We start from the raw sequence: 23,275 nt of genomic DNA, 5'->3' as shown, positions 1-23,275 counted from the left end.
GGAAAATATTTTCCTTCATACCAAACACACTCATAGTGTTGTTTGCTTTTCCTTATATTTATGATTTTTGTTGTTTTTATTCGTATGTAATTGGGTCGTTGCCTTCAATCGAGTGATAGTTATTGTGGCATTTTCTTTCATTCCGTCATTTAGTTCTCAATTTCATGAGAATTGAGAAGTATAAATTTGATTTATTTTTTCTTTATTTTATTTGGATTTGCAAAAACGACTTATTTGGGTTAATGAATTAAGGGTGACAAAAGAGTTTCAAAATGAAGAAAAAGTGACACGGGTTTTAATTATTGAGTAGAGGTGACAATTTTAAGATTAGTGCTAATGACACTAATTTTAAAACCCTCAAGTTTTATTATTTACATAAAAGTCCTATTTTCCCCCATTCCACACCCTCCCTTCTCTCCATCCTTCTGCCGCTGCCATCCCCTCCCCTTCTGCCATTGTAAGTCGTAACCGTAACCATCACCACTTCCTCCTCTACCACAACCATTAGTTCTTCCTCCATTGCCACCACTCTCTTATTCTTCCTCTTTTACCACCATTGTTGCCACCTCCTTCTTCTCTACCTCTGCCTCCACAACAACTATCACCTCCACTTTCGTTGTTATCACCAACATCTCATTTGCCACTCTACCACCCTCTCTTTTATCTCCCTTGCTACAACAATTATTATAATTGTTGCATCAAATTCAGCAGTTGCTGAAAAAACTTCAACAGTTGCTACAATAATTTCAACAGTTGCTGAGCAAACTTTAGCAGTTGCTGAAAAAATTTTAACAGTTGCTACAATAACTTCAGCAATTATTGCGACAACTGAAGTTGTTTTTGAATTTTCTACAAAAAAAAAATGACTTCAACTTCAAAAATTTTAAAATTAAAGCAAATTAGTTTATGAAATAGGACCAACAAGAGAAAGAAAAAAAACGAGATAAAAAATAATGAATGACAACGATAATGATAGCAACAACAAAGAAGAACAAGTAAATGGAAGAAGAGAAAAAGAAATGAAGAAGAAGAAGGAGAGGGAAGAAGAAATCTGGAAAGAGAAAGAAAGAAGGAAGAAGAGGGAGAAAAAAAACTTGAAAAAAGATTTTAAATTTTGAAATTTTTAGAAGAGAGGGAAAACTTTTCAAACATTTTAAAATTAGAAATTAGAAATTGGGTTTATTTAGAATATTTTTTAAAGTTTAGAAGTTTTGAATATTACATTTTAGACCTCAATTATTTTAATCAGTAATTAAAAAAAAGTTTAACTTGATCAATTTTTTTTGTCACTAATTTTAATTTCAACACTTTTTTATCACCTCCTCCTCAATTTACTCGACTTACTTTGCGTTTCACATTCACAGTAAGCTCAATTTTGCGGGGAAAATGTGGTCATCAAACACTAAAGCTTCAATTTTGGGCAAGGTCACAATTGCCTTATTATTTCGCTTAAATCTTTTGTTTTTCTCAATTTTATGAATTTTTGAAGTGGTACTAAATTCTTCAGTTCTTAGTTGTAGGTTGTCCCATGGTATTGGTGATTAATTGATTATTATCTTTTACGTTTCTACGTCTAGGTCTTATATTACGTCTAAATCTGCTGTAAAGGTCAATCTTCATAGGTCGATTGTTATTCCGAAAAATCCTTGCATTTCTTTCCAATCATATAATGTATACAGCTACAGTTAGCCCTGCTTTCATCAAGGTCCTCCAATTTTTATTCCTCTAGCCTATAGATTTACCCATTTTCATTAAATTCAAGTAAGAAAGTCTTGCCAAATTGCCATTTATTGTGATGACATTTTCTTTTTGTGGGTTATTGACAATGCAATTGCATAAGTCATGACATTTGAAGAGGCTTGCCAGAAAGGGCCCTTCTACTAATGTCATTTCGTATGAAAAAGTTTCTTATTCATTGTTAGAATGAAATTTTCTCCCGTTTAGAGGATATTAGTGGTAGTTGTAATGTCACACTTGTGTTATTGGCAGTTCTTTCGCTCCATGTTACGAATCTAGCCACGATAGAAGACCCAATTGATATACTATCAAATTACATTTGAGACCTTGGGTAAAGGAATGGAACATATGCACTAAAGATGCCTATATATAGTGGAGAACTATCTCATTAGGGTTATGATGTGAGTCATGTTATTTTCTTTTAATTAGTTATCTTGTAATAGCAGTTTGAAATCTCTCTTTTCTATTTTCCTTTTGTTCTTTCATCAACTTTTAAATTGTTTTATGATCAATACAAACCTTAGTTTGTTACACTCCATCTTTGTTTGACAAGGAAAACTCGAAAAGGCAAAGGACATATACTAGCAGGGCAACAACTATAGGTGGCTTGTGCGTAAAATTGATGAGTTTAAGCTATCACACTTTGACATGATGTTTGTTGAAAATATGTAGACCTTTTTGTTTGAGATATCGTTCTCTATAAATGTTTCGTTACATTAGTTAATGAAAAAGTTTCTTCCTTGTGATGTAACTGTGATTCTAAAAAAGTATAAAGACTATGTTGCAAAGCTTGAAGGATGTTGCTGCAGGTTGGTATAATCATCTGCTACTTCTTGAAATATACTTATTTGATAAGTTAAGTGGAACCCATTATCTGGCTTGCTTCTTCTTAAGCCAATCTTATCATGTAGAAAGCAAAATTGCACTCTCTATTCACTTTAGTGACTTAGTTTATGCAAATAAAACTTTACGTAGTCACTAAAAGTCATTTGAAATCATGCTATGACACAAAAGTATTGGGCCGTGCTTGCACAGGCCAATACCATCTAGTTAATAAAATATAGAGAAAATTAAGCGGTTAAGCAAACTCCTACTATTTTATTACTCATCATAGCTATAGTTTGCTATAATTACCACTCGTGACTAACGTTATACATTAATTATGTGGGCTGATTATGAGTTTGTATAATTAGCCACATTTGTATATGTATAATTCGCCAGAATATACAAATACATATGTATAATATACAATTATCTAACCGATATACATATACAATTAACCTCTCTCCCACTTTTTGCCCTCTCTTGCTCGCCTCTCTCCTCTCTCTCCCAATCTCGTTCACCTCTCTCCTCCCCATAACACGTAGTTACAAATTGTAATTATCAAACTATAATTATGAAGAATAATTAGGCTATTTTTGAGTGACTATATGTGAAAGTTCCTCAAAAATATATGAGGCTACTTCAAAAGTACGAAGGGACTTGAGACAAAGTCCTGACCCGTACACTAGTTTTACCAAACTTAAAATAGTGACAAAAATATCATATACATACAAATCACCCGAAGTGGACTTACGACCTTTTGGCTAAGCTATTGGAAAGTCAAAGACGCTATTTAAATATTTTTAATTAAAAAACAATAGTAGATACGGATAAGAATAAAAAATAAGAACTATAATAATATAACTAGTACCATTCCAAACACCAGTCACCCTAAGCAGGACAATACTATAATACTACCTACTAACTTTCTATCCTAATACGTGTCCTCCACACCCTCTTGTTCACGTCATTGGTACCTGAAGCTGCGTCATATTCGGTCTTATCACCTCTCCCTTATACTTCTTCAACCTATATCTGTCTTTCCTTGTACCCTCTATAATCAACCTTTTGCACCTTCTCACTGATGTGTTTATGCATCTTCTTTTCACGTGTCCAAACCATTTCAGTTTCGTTTTTCTCGTCTTGTCCACCATGGAGGCCACACCCACCTTATCCCGGATATTCTCATTTCTAATCTTATTGATCCTAGTATGACCACACATCCACCTCAACATTCTTATCTCCGCAACATACATTTTTGGACATGAGATTCTTTGACAGACCAACACTTAGTTCCATACAATAATCTCAGTCTAACCACCCCTCTATAGAACTTTTCTTTGAGTTTTGGTGGTATTTTTTTATGGTAATAATATAGTATTTTTAAAAATAAAAAAGCAAAATTATCGAACTGAAAATTTCAATAATGTATCATGCACACCCTGATGCGAGGTGTCGATTGAGAATATTGTTGGCTAATGGTGGTGTTGCTATTAATAGAACTGACAAATTCAGTGGCGGAGCCAAGAAATTTCATGAAGAAGGTCCAAAAATTAAACAACAAGAGCTCTTTTTTAAAAGAGAAAAAAATTTGGTGGTCCGTGGTTCACCACTGCAACCCCTCCCCAACTCAGCTCAGAAAATCTGCTAAGTCTCGACCCACGAACAGACTCCCGGTCCGTAGATCAGACCACGATTTGTGGTCTGTGTCCCTGGATCAAGACTCTTTTACCCATCCTCTGACACAAACTACGGTCGACTAGCACGGACCGTCATTCGATCTACGGTCCGTAGGTGAGGGTCAACAACCAGTTAGAGGAAAATTTATGATTGGGTCAACTTCAAATGGTCATAACTCTTATCATAAAAGGAATTATGTGTCCCATTACCTATGATATGATAGATAATTGAATCCTTTTTCCAACGCCACCGAGTTTGTTAAAATTCGACCTCCGAGTAAAAAGTTATGCTTATTTTAGTGAAGCCATGTCGGGCAGACTTGACTGACGACCCCAACCTACGGACCGTTGATTGACTTACGGCCCGTAGATCCAATCTGTCAGTCACTCCGACAGCAATTAAGTCAGGGGTCTTTTGGTCTTTTCCTATTTCGTTGGACCCCTAAGATACGTCGTTTAGACCCTAAATCATGAGGTTTTAGTCAGTTTAAGCCTAGAAACATAACTAGAACTTATCCAAGTCAAATCATTAATCAAAACTTAGAAAATTATAATTAAGAGAGGAGAAAAAGGTCAAGAACCCTAGTTCAAGAACGCAACAAGGTTCCATCAGTTCCAGCCCCGAAATCTAAAGATTTCTCCGTAGAATTCGTCACCAAGTATGTGGGATTTCACTTGTGGGTTTCTTTCGCCCATTAGATCCCTATAATTCAGTCAGATTCTTGATTCCATGATTATGAATAGACCTAGGGTTTCTAGAATTTCAACAGATCATTATGAATTAGTTATTTAACTGTTCCAAATCAGATTATCATGCTATTGCTCAGTTTATTGCATGAATTTCAGAACCCTAGCTATGTATTTCTTTAGTTCTTGAATTAAGATGCTAGGTCAGATATTTCAGTTATTCAGATATACATATCCCAGTTTTGAACGTCATATTATCAGTATATTTCAGCATAAACCCTATTTTGAGTTATAAATCTTGAGAAGCTTTTTCTAAGACAACACTTGAATTTTAAACTGAGTTTTTGAGAAAGTTAAGATGAGTTTTGAGAAAGACCTTCAAAAACAGATTAGTATGACAATCGAGTAGGTCATCAATGTATGAACAGTATGGTATCTAGATATACCATCAATGTTTATGCAGTATGACTTCTAAAGTCATCAATGATCATAGTATAATATGATTTTGAATTGTTTTCTAAGAAGGAGTTTTCAAGTATGAGTATCTACATGTCAGTATTTTGAGCTATTCAGTATTTCAGTCATAATGGATTCAGTTATACATGCCTCGGTTTATGAATGCATTATTATCAGATTAATTGTCGCATTCTCAGTTTGCATGTTCAGTTCGAGCTATCCAGTATTACAGAAACTCAGTCATAATGTGTTAACCACTTAATCTATTGGGAGTAGTATAATATCGAGTGGACTAGGGTTCAGCGTACCCATGTAGTCCCAAAACTACGAGCCACGTAGGTGTAAGTCCCCTCTGTGGGCAACATCAGTTTAGTGATCACGCCAGCATGCCTCTATACCTCTGGCAAGGTATATTGGGTCCTCTAGATGAGGCGTATACATCGGACTCCACATTTAGCTCATGTGGTTTTATGTCGGTTATTAGTAGCTCCCACAGTTCAGTCAGACTCTATTGCATTGACCATATTTCAGTACAGACAATATTCAATCTCAGCATGTTATAAATTTGGTCATTGCATCAGTTAGCTCAGTATTCAGTATTTTCAATAGCTATATCATGTTCATGTTCAGATTATATCATTGTTTTATTGCTTTGTTCAGTTATATGTTATTTCAGTTTTACTCTGTCCTGCATGCTCAGTACCTTTCAAATACTGACACATACGTGCGCTACATTTTCTCATGATGTAGGTTCAGGTTCTCAGTATCCAAATCACGCTTAGATCGGTTTCCGATCTTCAGTCAGCAAAATCAGTGGTGAGTCCTCATTCTCCAAGGACAATAGTCATGAGTTTCTTTTCAGTATTTTAGTTCTTTAGTTTCGATTTTGCTAGACTTAGCTGGGGCCTGTCCCAACATTTCTAGTCACTTAGAGGCTATTTTCAGACATAGTTAGATTCAACTTAGAATTGAGTTAATATCTTCTTTGTATTAAACTCATCAGTTTTTCATATACCTCAGTTATAGTATATGGGTATTCCACATCTTTTCATTTTGTTTATGATTATAGCTTCCACACAGTTTCTATTATTCAATTTATATTCAATATGCTCATGATCATGCCAGCAGGGTTAGCTTGGGATCACTTGTGGTCCTAGGTCCCGTGTCTGCGTCTCGGGGTAGCTCGGGGCGTGACACAATAAGTAATAATATGGGCGTTCCTAGACCAAACTATTAGTAGTAAAGTATTTTTAGGCCAAACTAGTAAAACATAACATTTTTGTTCAATTTCATATTCCCTCTGTTCCATATTAATTATTTTTTGGTCCCTTTTTCACTGTTCAAAATAATTGAATTGTTCAAAATTCAAGATAAATGTTTGAAATGTTTTTCATACTTATCATTTCCTTTAATGAAATCTTGGATATAAATTACACTACTTACAAAGTTATATTTTTTTATTTCACTAAATGATAATAGTGAAAAATCTAGTTAAATATTATCCTTAAATATATTTTTAATAAGTGCATTGCGTCACAAATTCACAGTATGGGATAGTTGGAGTATAGTGTAAATACATTTTGTACCCTTTTCCATAAAATTATTATCAGTAATTTCGGAACATAAAGTTAAAATTAAGTACTCCTTAATAAAATTAACCTAGAAAAAGAGTAAAAATTTAGAAGGCTACAAAGCCTACAACATTTTTTGATGCTAGAACAGACATGACCCGGAGTTGACTATCCAGATCGCCATTTCAATCCTTTCTAGCAGAAAACACTGCAAAAATCTCTCCCAGTTCAAGAAAATATGTGTAGAGACAAAAGGGTCTCGATCTTCATTGCCTACATAACCCTTCTCAGCTTTGTCTCAAAAGGTATTCATGCATCTGAACCGGAATTCGGGTCGACCCGTGTTGTGTTTCAGGTTGATCTTCATTTACATTACAGCTTTTATCACCGTATATGTACTGAAACACTGTAAATTCACATTTTTTTTCCTGTTAAAATATATGGGTTCAAGTGCATTTTTGTTATTATTCTATAAAGATCACAACTTGACAGCTTCTTTTGTTGTACTGAGTTTATGGGTTCTGGATTCTAGAAAAAAAAACGGTTATTGGGTTCTTGATAAATTATTTATATGTATTAAGTGGCTTTTAAACACAGATACAAGATTTGGGTCAAAGTGACTGCCAAAAATGTTATTTTTCATGTTTAATACATTATTAACTGTGAAAAATTCATGCTGTATAGTTAATTTTGCTAGTATATTTAATTGAAAATGGAAGCCAGATTTAGGAACCTTTAGTCCTGGATGCAGAATACAGTTGCATTCACTGCTACTTTGTGCCAATAAATATGAAATTTTTAGTACAAATTAATATTTAAAAGTTGTTTCAGCATATATCATATTCAATCGCGGGGGGGGGAGGGACAGCAGGCACACACCCTTTGATGAAATGTTGTTTAGTTATGTCTACAACTAAAGAAGCAGAAAGAAATGATAGACTTTTCTTGATTGGTGTGATATTAAGCCTAATTTGTTGGTTATATGATTGTCATGAATGTTTATATTCATGTTTAATTATTAGGTGCTAGAAATTCATGCTGGTTAGCTTATTCTGCTAGTAATTTCTGTTGAATCGAAGGCAGATTTGTGATGTTTGGTTAGTGGGGCAGAGTATCACTGCATCTACTACTACGTTGTGGCAGTGAGTTCAAACTTAGTATAAATATATATTTATAAAGATGTATGTCTTCTTACGAAGTCTGGTATAAAACACTACATCTTGAGCTGGCTCAATTGTTGTATTAATTTTAGTATAAAACGTGGGATAAAAGTTTCTTCGTGATACTTGGCATGCAACAACAACAACAACAACAACAACATACCCAGTGAAATCCCACTAGGTGGGGTCTGGGGAGGGTAGAGTGTACGCAGACCTTACCACTACCTCGTGGAGGTAGTAGAGAGGCTGTTTCCGGGAGACCCTCAGCTCAAGAACATCAAATCTAAGTGACAGGAGAGATATATATAAAACATAACAACCAATCCAAAAGATAGTGTATAATCAACAAATGATACAATAACATCAAGAAAGTAATGTGAGGAGTGAAACGCAGTAAACAACATACGGCTAGGACTACTCCAAACGCTAACAACCCATCCAAAAGATAGTGTATAATCAACAAATGATACTTAGCATGCAATGATTCATAAATATATATTAAAAAACAGGACCTGGAATCTTCATTTGTTATCTGCAGCAAGTATATTTGTTCATTAGTACCTTTTGTTTTAAATTATAAGAATTAGAAGGAAAATGTGAAACTTTTTTTTTGGGTTAAACAGATATTCAGCATAGTGGGCCGTGATTGCCAAGAATATATATTGTTATTAGCTATCAGACATCTCGCTGCTACTTGATTCTGCTATTATATTGGATTGTAATGTGCTTTTAGTTATGTCTTACAATAAATGATAAAAGTTGCTTGGTGTGTCAATTATTAATCTCCTCACCTCTCAAACCACCACCAAGGACGAGAACTTCGTCTTGATCCATCTGAATAGTTTTTGACTGATTTGAGCTATATGACAGACAAATTATGGAGATATTGAATTTGGTTTCTACCCTAGTGTTGCGCCAAAGACAGTTGAGCATATCTTCAAGCTAGTGCGCTTGGGAGGCTACAATACCAATCACTTCTTTCGGGTAACTGCCAGTAATTAAAACATTGTGCTTTGTCATGCTTGGAATTTGATGATGAGAATCTTAAAGACCTCTGCAGGTAGATAAGGGTTTTGTTGCTCAAGTGGCTGATGTTGCGGGGGGGAGGAGTGCACCTATGAATGAAGAACAGAGGGCGGTAGCTGAAAAAAATGTTGTTGGTGAATTTAGTGAAGTGAAACATGTTAGAGGAATCCTTTCAATGGGAAGGTAATATTTGTGGATTTTCTTAGTTACAAATAGCCAGATATACTAAGTTTTAACAATGGTACACTAATTCCTTTGAGACACACTGGTCCTATATATTTTCTTGAAACAAGCAATTATTCTACATATTGCAACTTCATGCTTAGAAGAAATGTTCATCAGGAGCAAAACGCATGATATAGTTTACTATCTTTTATTGGGTGGCAGTGCTTGTTAAGAAGCTGTACATTTAACTTCTAAAATATGGGTATATTTGGAGAAGTCCAAGTAGGAATTTTCTAGCATATTGCATTTCGTCCTTTCCTGCAGATGGTCATGGTCTATGTTAAGGATTGATCGAGGTGTATCTGGATATTGTCTTGGATATATAAATTAAGATCAAAGGCTATGGATGCTATGTGCAATTAAAATTCTTTTCTATTCTGTGGCAATATACCTTGAACGCTTTCTGAATTTGCTGATATCTCATTTGTGCACCAAGTATGACGTTAGCTGAACTTTCTCATCTCTGTTTTCCATAGGCATGCTGATCCTGACAGTGGTTCCTCATCATTTTCAATGCTCCTTGGAGATGCACCTCATCTTGATGGCACGGTATGGTGGTCAAAATCCTAGCTATCACTGTGAATAGAGAAGGTTCCGTTGTTATTGAAAACGTAACTTTGTTTCTCATTTTTGTCAAATAATTCAGTATGCAATATTTGGCAAAGTTACGAAAGGAGATGAAACATTGAGAAAGCTTGAGCAGTTACCTACTAGACGTGAAGGGATCTTTGTAATGGTATCATTTCTACTTCAACTATTTTCTTTTCATTCTTTTCATTTAAAACAGGTCTAAAATTATCTACTTTGCTTGAAAGAGGTATCTTATGCAAGGTATATTGACTATTGCTAAAAGCTATAGTTTTTTGAACTTGATCCTCTTGAAGCCTACTTTGTAATCCTTTGTGTGGTTTGACGAACAGAACTTAATGCACATCATATTGTTACGAATCTATTCATGGGAGGAAGTTGGAACATATGCATTTGTTTGTTGGTTGATCATGCAACGATTGGACGTAGGACTTGTGCTGGAGATTTCAGTTTAAACTCGTAGAACTATCAAAAACTCTTCATTAATTATGATGTGATTTTTCATATATGGAGTACATAGAAAATTTAATCCTGTATCCACATTCAATCGGCATAAATTGTTTGAAATTCTTAGTATAGATCTAAGTATCTACTTATCTAAATCAAACTGAGTACGTATCAGCCATCATGTCTGAGATTGTTTCCTAAGAGGTCCTATACCTTGATGCTGCGGTAAATGTTGATTGCACATGCTAAAACTAAGGGGAAAAATCTTCAGTCAACACAGTGATATCTCCAAATTGACTATAGAGATACAAAGGAAGGGGGTGTTGTGTTGCTGGAGGGAGTTGTACTGGAAGAATAAGAATAGGCCTGGGAATTGTGATTGTTAGGAGTTGCCCGAAGGGGGGGTGGGGTGGGGGTTAGAGGAGGAGAAGAAGAAGAAGAATGGATGTTGGGGAGAGCATCATCATCGGCAACTGCTGGAAGCTACCAGGGAATGCAGCAAAGGAGGGTTATGATGGTTTAGAGGAAGTGGGAAGTGGCATTGTAAACGGGGGAAAGGGGGACTGGAGCGGTAAAGGTTAGGAAGTTTGGATGGTGAAAGGAAGTTGAGGGGTGGGATACAGTAGGGTGTTGGAGGATGGTGGTTCTGATAAGGTGGTGTATACAGAACATCATCATCGTTAATATGTACGTATTTTTCTTTATTCTTTTTGCATTTTAGGATCTTTCTCCATTTCTGCCATTAGTTCAGCTGCTGGAAATATGCATGCCCGGAATTTGGAGTTCAGGGTGGGGGGTTCAAGTACCTACTCTATAACAAATCTTAAACATTGAAGATGTAATTGACACATCAATTGCTAAGGACCAATTCAAAGTATAAGCATTTCTCTGTGGCCAAATTAGTGGTCAGCCCTCTCCATTTATGGTTTGTCAAGTTAATCATGCAGAAGATGCTGACAAATTGGTTAGTTGTTGTCTCTTGTTTATGAAAGGAGGTAAAAGATACCGCAACCAAGCGTTTGGAAAATTTTGTATAGTGATGTATCCTGCTCCATAAAAGATAACTTTTCCGTATGCTCTTTCATTTTCTCTGCCTTTTCTATTTGTTTTTAAGTAATATCATTTACTTCATCTAATCTTTTGGCAGTTTCTTCCAGATTTAAGCTTGTCATTTTACTGAATAGTCTTTGTTCTCATTATTCAGCCGACTGAACGCATCACAATTCACTCAACATATTATTATGGTAAGATAACGTTCTACTTTTTCACCTTTGTTTTAATTCTTCTAATATCCACATCATTACCTGACATGTAACTTACTGTTTCTGAAACCACAGTACCTACTTAGCCTTGGTCATCGCAACTTATGCATTTAAAAAATTTACCTGTCAGAAGAGTGTGCATGCAGGCATGCATGAATTTTATAGTCTCTCAGTGGATGGAGTCTCTTTGGAAATAGATCTAAAAGTGCTCATCTCACAAGACGTACTATGCCAAGAACACAGAACTTGTCTATTTAGGCAAGGGATTGACTCACCTTTTTTTTTCTGGTCAAGGTGGAATTCTTTTGGCTTACAAAGTCATGGTGCTAGTATCTTTTACCTTAGCCATAAAGGTGATAAAGGTACATCTAGGAGTCATCAAAAAAGACTCTCAAGCCTTTCAAATAGTTAAAAGCAAGGGTTCCAAAAGTGGGAAAAAGGCCTCACTGATTCTGGAGGTCCTTATTGTAGATAGCAGGACTTCATTTGGTCCCAAAAGCATCATTTGAGACTGGAGTATAAGATTGGTGTATTCAATGAGTGAACTAATTGATCTTTGAGCGCATAATTGATAATACATACATAGACACGTTAACCTGGCCTTAACTGACAACTAAACACTCCAACTTTGAGTATGTACATCTAGGTTCCTCAACTCATCTTCACCGGGTCAGTTGAACATTCCAACTTATAAAATGATCATCTAGACGCCACTAGAATTTATGTGCCACATCAGTGTCGGGTGTCCATGAGATAGTGGGACGAGTTAGAGTGCTTAGTTGCCAGTTGAGGTGCCTAGATCTAGATGTGCACTCTCAAAGTTGGAGTGCTTACTTGTCGCTGAGACCAAGTTTGAGCTTCTATTTATGTATTATACCTTAGGCTTTTCTGAGGGAATTTTTTAGTTGTATTCACCTGAAACCGATGCTATTCTTGGTAGAGGTAGGCAATATCTACCAAGGAGATCTAGGTTATTTGTTTGCTCCCCAAAACGGTATAACAAAAATTTCAAAATAAAAAAGGCGCTCCATGAAAACAATGGAGGATGGTATGCTTTTATGGAGAATCGGGTACAGTCTTTGACAATGTGTTGTTTACATCCTCTCTTTTGTCTGTGGAATGAATATAGGTCAGTTGCAAAAGTCAATTCTTTCTTATAGAGTTCTTAGCTTGTATATCTTCCATCTTATGTCTGGATTATGTTCTTTTGTTTTGCTTTAGACACCAAGATGGAAACTTGTGAAGACGAGAGGTCGTCGTTAAAAAGAAGACTTTCTGCAGCATCAGTTGAAATAGAAAAACAGGTATGGTACTCATAATATAAACTAAACTAGATTTTACGCAGAGAAACCTTGATGTTGTATTCAACCAACCAAAAACAATTCTTTTCTGCAGAGGATGAAATGCTTTCCTTGATCAAGTGGGAAAAAGATAAAGAGTTCCGGTGACTCTTATGGAAGCTATATACATTGTCTACCTCTTTATACTGAGCGAGCGTATCATATAAATTGGGACAAAGAGAGTGTTATTACATGTGGATGCGCGCCAAGACTCATGAAATTAGAATTAGGAATGTGTCCTATTGAGTATTGACCATATTTAATCAATCATTCCATGGAATTGACTTCTATATAGCTCTTTTTGTTTGAGATTTCATTCTTAGTGTGGGGAATTGCTCCCATTACAAGTTAAATATCTTTTTTAATTTCTTAAGTTGCGTATCCGATCAAATCTTATTACATAAAATGGGGCGGAAGTAGAATAAACTTGCCTCTAGTAGGAAATTTTACACCACACTACACAATAGTCTCACAATATATATTTAATTTTTTTTTACAAACTTTAGCTAGTATAATTATTATGTATACTTATTCACTTGTTAGTGTTTACTAAGAGTAACCTTGTGTCCCTATTAGATTCTACTAGTAACGCGTGATATCGATGATGGAGGGTGGACCGATGAGGATAGGTTAAGAGAAGAACTGACAATTGTCAAACTTTTGAAAAAGATGCACATAACCTTTTAAATTAATTCATATCGAGATGGATTGAAAAAGAAAGTTTGAAGAGCGTTAAATAAAAGTATTACACAAGTTCATATGATAGATATATACATGTACTTTTGAATTTGATGATAAGTGTTAAATAAAGATATTACACAAGTTTATTTGATACATACGTACACTTGAATTTGATGATAACGTAGCTCAAAAGATAAATTTGCGGGATATGTTGGGTCAAAAATAATAATGTGTCATAGACTATTGCTGTGACATAACATCTTGGTCAACAAAATTGGGAGATAAATAATTAAGGAGCACTCTCTATAGGCAACTAACATGTCATGTTGGATTATATTAGTATAGGAAGTTTCAGAATAATCCTAGCCTTATTTGAGGTATAACATCATGTGCTTGCTATTAACAATGGAATTATTGCACTAATTATCTTCTAATCTTTGAAATGACTGGCATGTGCCAAGTGTCAACAGCTTCTTCATTAATCTAATATATATTTTTTCCAATAAGGAAAAAGCTCAGTGTTTACAACTTGTCAATTAAAAAGTCTCAAATGTACTAGCATTGTATTTCTGATGCAATCATCGATTCTCCCTAGAGATCACAATTGCCGCGAACAAAGATATTCTTATTATTTTATTTTAAGTGGTGGTGTTTCGTTGATCACATAATTTAGGAGATAAATAAATTATTTTTGAAACTTGTAGTCTCGAAAATATGATAATAACCTTTTTGATTATAAAACCATATGACTAAAAATAGAATATACGATTTAAAATTAAATTATTTTAAAATATGAAATAGAGGGAGCATCACAAAGTAAATAAATATATGTTAAGTTAAGCCAGCTTGCATAAATTACTGATGAACACTTGGTTTGTGGCTTTTGGAACTCACTATATGTTAAGCTAGCTAGTAGATACACCTTGTAACATATTAAGGTTTGCTTAGTTAGCAATATTTTTATTCTTTTGTAAATTTTATCTACATAGTTAAGCAATAGGAAAGTTTGTCAACAAGACTATGTATGATTTCTCCCTATTATTTCACAATCCAAATGTGTTGTTTCTCCTACTCGGTTATCCTTAATCAGAAGTTTCAAGTTTGACTTTGATATGGAATTACCTTTACTAGAAAATATTGTATCCCTCATTCCTAATCAGAGGTTTCGAGTTTAAGTCCTTGATATAGAATAAACTTTGGCAGGGGAAGTACTTTATTCTCCAAAGTAGGACTTTCCGATACAAATTTAAATTAGTCGAACTTTAAAGTGAATATCAGAGTCTCAGAGAGAAACTTTTGATTGTGACTTGTTTTCTAATGCTCCCCCACCTCTTTCTCCTCTTCAATTCCCTCTTTTTAAGAGCCTATTTGAAAAATCACAAGTAAATTGAAATTGAGTGCAATTGAATGTAATTACACAATATAGCGTACTTATTTGATCAATTAATTATCAAAATAGAGGAAAATTAAGATATAACTGAAATGGTGAAATTACACTTTTCAATTCTCAATCCACTTTGGGAATTTTAGGTGCAATTACATGATGTAACTAAAAGGTTACTTAATTTTTTAAAAACTTTATTTTCCATTTTACATAATTTAATTGCTATGTAATTATATTTGTGAAATAGTACGCTTATAATTACATTATAATTATATTATGACAAACAAATATTGATAGACACTTTTAATTTCATACATGATACAACTTTCTAATACACCAAAAATAAAAAAAATATAGTAATTTATAATTAAAAAAAATCATCATATGATTAAAATCCTGAATTCATCTCGGACAAATTTTAACCAAATGTATCAAGCTATAAATCCTTTTATAAATTTTTATTTTTTGAAATTTTTAATTGAAATGTGGTTGTTGATCAAGCCATGGCCAGAATCCAGCAGAATTGTCATCAATTCCAGAGAAGATGTTGGATAAAGTTTCTTCTTTGACAGTTTGGTCCATTAATTTCATATTATTGCATTGCAGCTTGATAATTTCAGAGCTATTTTCACTTCTAGTACTACAAATTGAACCTTGATCTGTCTCCTTGTTCAAATTGATTGATTCTGTTGGCCCCTTTCCATTTTTCAGTGTCATAATCTGGAGACAATATTGATCTAATTAATAGAGAAATGTATGTAATTATTTAGCGGTCAATAAAGTATATGATTTTTTTCCCAAAATTGCTCAGTGATTATATTGATAAAAGATATATCATAAAGATTCAATGATAATATAATCGAAATGTGTAATTGATGAAACACCATTATAAAAGAAAATAAAAGCTTATCTATGTGTTGATATGAGATGGTAAATATTTTGTATGGTAATGGACCTACCACTAATATTACATTAATATAGTAAATCAAAAAGAAAAATTGATGATGAAGCATTAGATGGTAAAATAACGTCTAGTAGTCAATATAGTAGGTAAAATTGTTCTTTGAGATTGTTTATTATTTGTATTTATAGGAGATATATAGTAGATATCTTATTATATAATCAAAATATGTGCAAGTTAATCGAAATACCATTATCAAATAAAATGAAAATTGGTGTCTATGCTAACGGGAGATCACAAAAATTTTCTGTGGAGTAATTAATAACATACAAAGATCTAATGATTGAGCACGCAATCTAAAAGAAATTGCAACTCTAAATTTAAAACTCTGAACACCTATATTCTAAAATTTTGGGTCAGTCACTAATTATAGATTATAATTTAAGTGTGCGTAAATTGACCTAAATATTATCGTAAAAGAAAAGAAAGGTTGATGATGGTGTTATTGTGATTAGAAGTCAGAGTTATGAGGATGTGTTTCATGTTAATATTTTCAACGTAAACTTTGATTTAGTTAAATATAAGTGTGAATATTAAACATCGAGTTGGGAATTAGAAAAAGAAGATGAGGAAAGGGGTCTGATATACCTCTTAATTTTGTTATTTAGAGTTAATATATCCTCGTTAAAAAAGTGGCTCATATATTTCCTTACTATTATACAAATGACTCGCATATATTCGTTTCCTCTAACAGAAGTGAAAAAATTAATTTTAAAATTTTTTATTAAAAAAACATTCTTGTAATATTTGATCCTTCTCACAAGTTTTTTTTGCTTCTTTGTAGCAACGATCAACTTAAATTTATTATTTTGACGGTCAAAAATGTATTTATTTTCACTAACATTTTTTAAATTTATCATATACATGCCTCAAAGTTTTTACAGATACAAAAAATAGATTACAATATAGCCGTAAAAAAACTAGTTTTACAATTATTTTCTTATTATTTTCTCTTTTTCCATTCACACTTCTTTTATTTTTCATATTTTTACATTAAAGAATGAAAAAATAAAATAAAAATTATAAACTAAAATAACAATAATCAAAGAAGTAAAAAAAAAAATCACATGTGAAAAAGGATCATGTATACCTTTACATGATTTTTAAAAATAAATTAAAAATAAATAAATTTATGATTAATTCTTTTCACTTCCTTTAGATAAAATGATATATTTGAGATACTTTTATAATAATAGAAGTATATGTGATTTAATAAACTTTATAACGGTAGCATATATATACTTTCATATCAAGGAATTTATCAATTCTAAATGATAAAATTAAAAAAATATATTAGGTCCTTTTTCCAAAAAAAAAAAAAGATGTGTCCCCCCCTCTTTTATTCTTTTTAAGTTTATTGATCAATTATTTTAAGTCATCATGAGCAGTGGATCTACTGAAGAGAACATGGGCAAAAAAATTCTTAATTTGCTCTGAAAAGAATGCACATCATGGATTGGAATCCACAGCAGAGGAAAAATGCATATTATTTCATCAAAATAGCCAATGTTTGTTTTCTTTTAAAAGGTAAAGAGGTAAATATATTTTTTAATTTTGTGATTTAGAGTAGATATATTTCTGGTTAAAAATATAATACATTATATCCATGTTGATATTTTCTCTTTTTCATTGACATATCTATATTCACTTACTTGAAAAAAAAAATTATAATACTAATTTTTAAACTTTTAAAATATCATGCGGCTTTCAAAAATTATCTCACCTCTTTTTTAAATCTCTATATCAGACCTAAATGAGAAAAAATAATCAGATTCCTTTTCTACTCAGTTATAAAATGGATTTGGATTGAATTTGAACACAGATGAAGAATTACAATTTTTTAAATTGGGCCGGGTTTGAGTATATAAAAAAATTTAAAGAGGTAATATTTTGAAGCCACGTGATATTTTGGAATTTAAAAACCAATTTTAAGAATTCTTTAAATTTCAATGTTGACAAAAAGGATAGATGTATACAATTTATTAGACGATGAGAGTATACATGCATCATTTGCTAGATGGAAATGGTATATATGTATTCTTTTTTAACAAGAGATATATCTAAGAGGTATATTTGCCCCTTTGCCTTTTTTTAATGACAAGAAAATTCATATGTTATTTTTTCAAGTGTACATCGTGNTATTGTAATTTAATTTTTGTATTTGAAGAAAACAATTTGGTCATCTATAATAAGTTTTATAAGAATATTAGTGAAACATAAATAAATTTGATCATCAAAATAATAAATTTAAATTAGTCATTGAAACCAAAAAAAAAAGTTAAAAAAATATATATGTTTGAGGAGGATTAAATATACTCATATGGGATTATATTTTTTTAAAAAAATAATAAAAAATTAACCTGAAATTAATTTTTTTCATTTCCGTTAGAGGAAAAGGGTATATGTGAGTCATTTGTATATAAGTAGGGGTATATATGAGCCACTTTCATAACGAGGGGTATATCAGCTCTAAATGACAAAGTTGAGGGGTATATCAGACCCTTTTCCCTTTTAAATATACATCGTGTAAATCTCACTCTATAATAACCAATACTTGCTTATATAACAAATAGGACATAAAAAATACATATCATTATTGTTCATGTTTTAAGAAATACTAGACACCCTTTTAGACTTGTTTCACATTTTCCATCTAGAAAAGAATATTTTTTTTCCCATAGAAGTTGAACATTGTTATCTTACAACAAATTGGAAAATATAAAAATAGTACTCACTTAGTTTCAATTATGTAGTATACATCATACATGTATATGTTTTTTTAGTTTGTTCTGAAATAATGTTATATTTATTTATTGAAACTATTTCACTTTAAACTTTGTTATTTTTTCTAGGGATAAGGTACAAGTACCCCTAGACTATGACCGAAATCCTAGAGATACACCTTAATTAAACTAAGGTTCTATTACCCCCAAACTCATATTTTTTTGTAATTTTGTACACCTTCTTGGCTTATGTGTTATCCAAATATCTCTCATGCGCCTCAACTGCACCACGTAAGCCAAAAAGTGTGTAAAATTAAAAAAAAAAAAAAAAAAAAAAGAGTTCAGGGAGGTAATAGGACCTTAGTTTAGTTAAGGTGTATCTCTGAAATTTCAGTTATAATCTAGGGGGTCCTTGTGCCTTATCATTTTTCCTTTAATAAAATAATTTATAAACAAACAAATGTTTATAATTTATTACGACAAAAAGTTTCAAAAAATCTTTGTTTCTTTTAACTTCTATATCTAGTCAATGATCACCGCAACATAAATTGAGGGATTACCTAAATGAACACAAATTTTAAAAAGAAGAAAATACCCTTAAAATTGGTGGCCTTAAGTATGCCACAGGGGCGGCTCAATCCCGTTGGTGGCCTAAGGCCAAAATCAAATTAGAGGCCTTAAAAAAAAAATTAAAAAATTAGAAATTTAAAATATAAACTATCAATAGAACAAATAAATTCTTAAACTTTGAATAAGAGAGATAGAAAAAATAGAAGATAGGAAGAGAGGAGGATAGAATATATAAAAATAAAATTAAAAAAAGAATAAAGTAAAAAAAAAGAGATAACTTGTACATTAAAAAAAAAAAATACACAACTTTTTATTGGAAAGGTAAAAAGTAATTGTCATAACTCATATCTATCACTTCATTAATGCCGTTTGTATTTATTGTCTTAGTTCTAATTTTTTTTTAAGATTTACTCCTACCTAATTAACTAAAAAATGGGACCCCCTAAAATTGGGGGCTAAGACCAATGACTTTTTTTAAACCCTTACCAGCCGCCCCTGGTATGCCATGACATTGACATGACTATATAAACATACCATAAAAAGTAAATCAAAAAGTTTTAAGACTAAAGAACTTTCAAGTATAATTAAAAAAAATATAAGAAAAGAATGTTTTATAAAATAAAACAGCGTCATACCTCTACATGAAGCTTGTGGTTATGAGCTAGGAGAGCCTCATTTTGTGCCTTGATAGCATCAAACTCCCTCTTGAGAACATCATAATCCTTCTCCAATTGCTTTGTTTTCCATCTTGCCCTCCTATTTTGGAACCAAATGGCAACTTGCCTTGGTTGTAGGCCTAGAGCTCTTGCTAGTTGTATTTTCCTCTCAGCCTCAAGTTTGTTCCCTAACTCAAAATTCTTCTCAAGTGTCTTCACTTGTTCCATGTTAAGCCTTCTAATCTTCTTTTCCCCTAATGTAGTCTCATAATGTGTCCCATCATCAGACAAAACATCTTCTTGATCTCCATGATTTTGATCATCACATTTATTGGAAAATGACATGGATTTTTTCCCAAGAAATGAAGTAACACCTGCATCAAAAGATACTATCAGATCACTAAAAAATATTTATAAATAAGTTTTGTTTAAAATATGCGATTTATTATATATCTCGAAAGAATTTAAGTTATTTACACTAACGACAATGACAGAGTTTTTTCCATCATAACGTCAGTTTAAACGATTGTAACAAGTTATTCTTCTATTTTTCGGATTATGATATCAGACTTGCTACGAAGTTCCTATTCTTCTAAGTGAACTTAACTTGCTGATATAATTTTTATTTTACACAATATAATGACAGTACGCGGAACATAAACTCATCATGAAAATAAGGCGAATTTACCTACTACAACAACAAGTAAAAGTGATGTTAATTTTTTGTATATATATATATAAACATAGATTTAAATAGATGCTTCATTCTTTTAACAAATTCAAAAAAATTGAAAATCTAGATAAAGAAGTTAAAGATGCAAATAAAAAAGATGATGATGAAACCATGGAAGTCTTGATGGCTATCTTCATGAGGAGTATGTAGCATGAAATTGGTAGGGAAAAAATCCATTTCATTATTGCAAGAAGTCATAGGCCTTAGTGAACTTTTTCTACAACTCCAATTTTTTTTGGTGATTTTGAATAATGCTTGAGAGGATCAAGAAAATATAAATTAATTAAAAGAGATAAGAGGGTTATCAACAATTTTATTCAAGAAAATATGAAATAATAGAAAGGATAGTGATGTAGTACTTTTCTTTTGTAATTATCAGACAGAAAAATATATATGGGAGAAAGATGCACCCTATTATATATACCTTATCAACTTCATGAAGGAGACAGGTTTCATCTGACACCATTTTTCTCATAAAAGTTTATTAAATATTTATGTAAATATTTTCTTATAAAAATTCATGTACATATTTATTTAATTAATTCCCCTTGAAAATAATGCGAAATAAACAACAATTTGAAATAGAGAAGTAAACACTTCCTCCCCAGTCCCCACAGAGGCGAAGCTGTGTAGTTTAGAAAGGTGATCAGTTAAATATTCGATAAATAATGTTATATATATATATATATAACTTTGGAAGTATTCTTAAATTAATTAATTTTTAATTTTGCTATTGCCTTCCTAGTTCTAGTCGTAGTTCCACGTAGCTTATGTAATACTCCTTTCGTTCCAAATAAATTATTATATTTTACTTTTCTAGAGTTTTGACTAGTTTTTAAATCTAAATTGAATAGATCAAATCAATATTTTACAACTTAAATTTTTAAATATTTAAAAATTATATAAAAAGTACAATAAATTATAATTTTTTTCCATGTTAATTTAAAAATATATTGATCAAAGTTTAAAGAATTTGACTCTTGAAAAGTGAAATCTGTCGACTAATAATTTTTAAAAAGGGACTACTATGCATGCGTTCCCCACTGATCTTCATGAAATATTTTCCTATTTTGCTTTTTGGGATTTTCATATACTCCCTCCGTTTCAAAAAGAATGGTCTGGTTTGACTTGGCACGGAGTTTAAGAAATTAAAGAAGACTTTTGAATCTTGTGGTCCTAAATTAAAGTTATGTCAAATGTACAAAATTGCCCTTAATCTTGTGGTCTTAAACATGCCACGTAGAAAGCTAAAAGTAAAATGTTACCAAAAAAGGAAAGAGGTCATTTTTTTTTAAACTGACTAAAAAGGAAATAAGGTCATTTTTTGTGAAACGGAGGGAGTATTAATTAGTGAATGTTTATTATTTTCAAGACTAATTATTACTAAAAACAAAATAAGAAGAATGTAGTCAATTATATTTTAATTTTCTAAAATAACAATTATTTTAAATTATTTATTTTCAATAAAAACGGTGAAGTCATCCCGTGTGAGTAAGGTTACATGGGCAAAATCGATGGCTCGCATGGATTTCACTAGAAGAGTCTAGGGATGTGACTTTGCTTAGTTTCAATTCATCTGGCAACGTTTAAAAAGAAAGAATAATTTTCGAAATATGTGATCTAAATAATTATAAATTATTTTATTAAAATGAAAATTTTAAAATTAAATAACGTTGATTTACACAAATATCTCATTTTTTTGGTTACCATTTAGACTTGGTTCTTATTTTAAAACGTGATGCAAATATACCCCTCAACAAATTACCCTTTCAAACAATGTTAGACTTGAGTCTAGTGTTTAAATTACTCAGGACAAAATTTTAGATCATTATAACATTTTCTTATAAGATTTTCACTTTGCTCAAATAGGATTTTTTTTTAAAAAAAATCAAAGACCAGCTCAAATAGGATATTCAGATTGTGATTTATAGCTAAAAGATCCCTAAATTACCAAAGAAAATAATTTACAAACGAATCATGTGCTAAATAACTAACGAAAAAAGGGATAACCGGTGTAAATTATTAAACAAAATTAAGTTATTATTGGGAGAGAAATGTGTGCCTGATAAATTATAGTATTAATGATTAAAAAATCATACGTAAACTATTCGTTTTTCACGAATTTCATATTTTAACTATTTATAGTTCTTTTTACTTACCTAAGTCACCCAAGCTCCAATGGGTATGTAACGATCCATTCTATCGTTATGATTAAGCTAATGAGGCCAGCCTCACATAGAATTTGAGCTAGGCGAGGTTTAGGGTCATTCGAAAATGGGTGAGGCGGAATGTCTAGGCTTGATTATTATTCTCTTGTAGCTAAGATATTAAGGAACCCATAGGACTTCAAAAAATCGAAATTCGGACAAGTAGAACTCGCAAAATCCAATTCGACATGAATGAGATAGTTCGGGACGTCAAGGGAAGGATGTATGTTGTGAAAAGTATGATTTTCGAGTCTCTGAAGTTTGCATTATACACCGTAGCGAGAGGCGTCCGCTATAGCGGGGTAAGTTTCTCTATAGCGAGAGGCGTCCACTATAGGGCGGGGGCGGGGGGGGGGGGGG

The 23,275-nt window shown here is 32.3% G+C and overlaps 2 protein-coding genes and 1 long non-coding RNA gene across 4 annotated transcripts in view; 1 reads left to right on the top strand and 2 right to left on the bottom strand.

Moving 5' to 3' along the window:
• LOC125864666 (uncharacterized) overlaps nt 1–23,275 on the bottom strand; it is a 173,168-nt gene that overhangs the window by 11,126 nt on the left and 138,767 nt on the right. The gene's annotated exons all lie outside the window — the stretch shown is intronic.
• Nucleotides 7,083–13,089, top strand: LOC125864449 (peptidyl-prolyl cis-trans isomerase CYP23). 2 transcript variants are annotated; one of them, XR_007446231.1, is made up of 8 exons: nt 7,083–7,307; nt 8,983–9,096; nt 9,173–9,321; nt 9,840–9,912; nt 10,010–10,099; nt 11,546–11,642; nt 12,882–12,964; nt 13,056–13,089. XR_007446231.1 is itself a non-coding variant. In XM_049544462.1 (8 exons), exons 1-8 carry the CDS (start codon nt 7,191–7,193, stop codon nt 13,074–13,076), a joined length of 687 nt encoding a protein of 228 aa, XP_049400419.1. In that variant the 5' UTR covers nt 7,084–7,190; the 3' UTR covers nt 13,077–13,089. The 2 variants fall into 2 exon arrangements, 1 of the variants encoding a protein (XP_049400419.1); XM_049544462.1 differs by having other exon boundaries at nt 7,084–7,307; nt 11,603–11,642.
• Nucleotides 15,444–21,030, bottom strand: LOC125864431 (homeobox-leucine zipper protein ATHB-13-like). The gene is made up of 3 exons (XM_049544438.1): nt 20,819–21,030; nt 19,955–20,349; nt 15,444–15,785 (listed from the first exon to the last, which is right to left on the bottom strand). Exons 1-3 carry the CDS (start codon nt 20,904–20,906, stop codon nt 15,540–15,542), a joined length of 729 nt encoding a protein of 242 aa, XP_049400395.1. The 5' UTR covers nt 20,907–21,030; the 3' UTR covers nt 15,444–15,539.

This window comes from Solanum stenotomum, chromosome 1, assembly GCF_019186545.1.
Source record: "Solanum stenotomum isolate F172 chromosome 1, ASM1918654v1, whole genome shotgun sequence".
Classification (NCBI taxonomy): Eukaryota; Viridiplantae; Streptophyta; class Magnoliopsida; order Solanales; family Solanaceae; genus Solanum; species Solanum stenotomum.
This window is presented reverse-complemented; position numbering and strand designations above follow the sequence as displayed.

Bases quoted from the DNA above. Each gene is read 5' to 3' on its own strand.
- LOC125864449 (XM_049544462.1), top strand. From the start codon at position 7,191: ATGTGTAGAGACAAAAGGGTCTCGATCTTCATTGCCTACATAACCCTT. The intron at 10,100-11,602 runs GTATCATTTCTA...CTCATTATTCAG, and splicing joins GTGAAGGGATCTTTGTAATG to CCGACTGAACGCATCACAAT. The intron at 12,965-13,055 runs GTATGGTACTCA...TCTTTTCTGCAG, and splicing joins CAGTTGAAATAGAAAAACAG to AGGATGAAATGCTTTCCTTG.
- LOC125864431 (XM_049544438.1), bottom strand. From the start codon at position 20,906: ATGACTTCTTGCAATAATGAAATGGATTTTTTCCCTACCAATTTCATG. The intron at 20,350-20,818 runs GTTTCATCATCA...CTTTTGATGCAG, and splicing joins TAGCCATCAAGACTTCCATG to GTGTTACTTCATTTCTTGGG. The intron at 15,786-19,954 runs GTATGACGCTGT...TATTGTCTCCAG, and splicing joins ACCACAAGCTTCATGTAGAG to ATTATGACACTGAAAAATGG.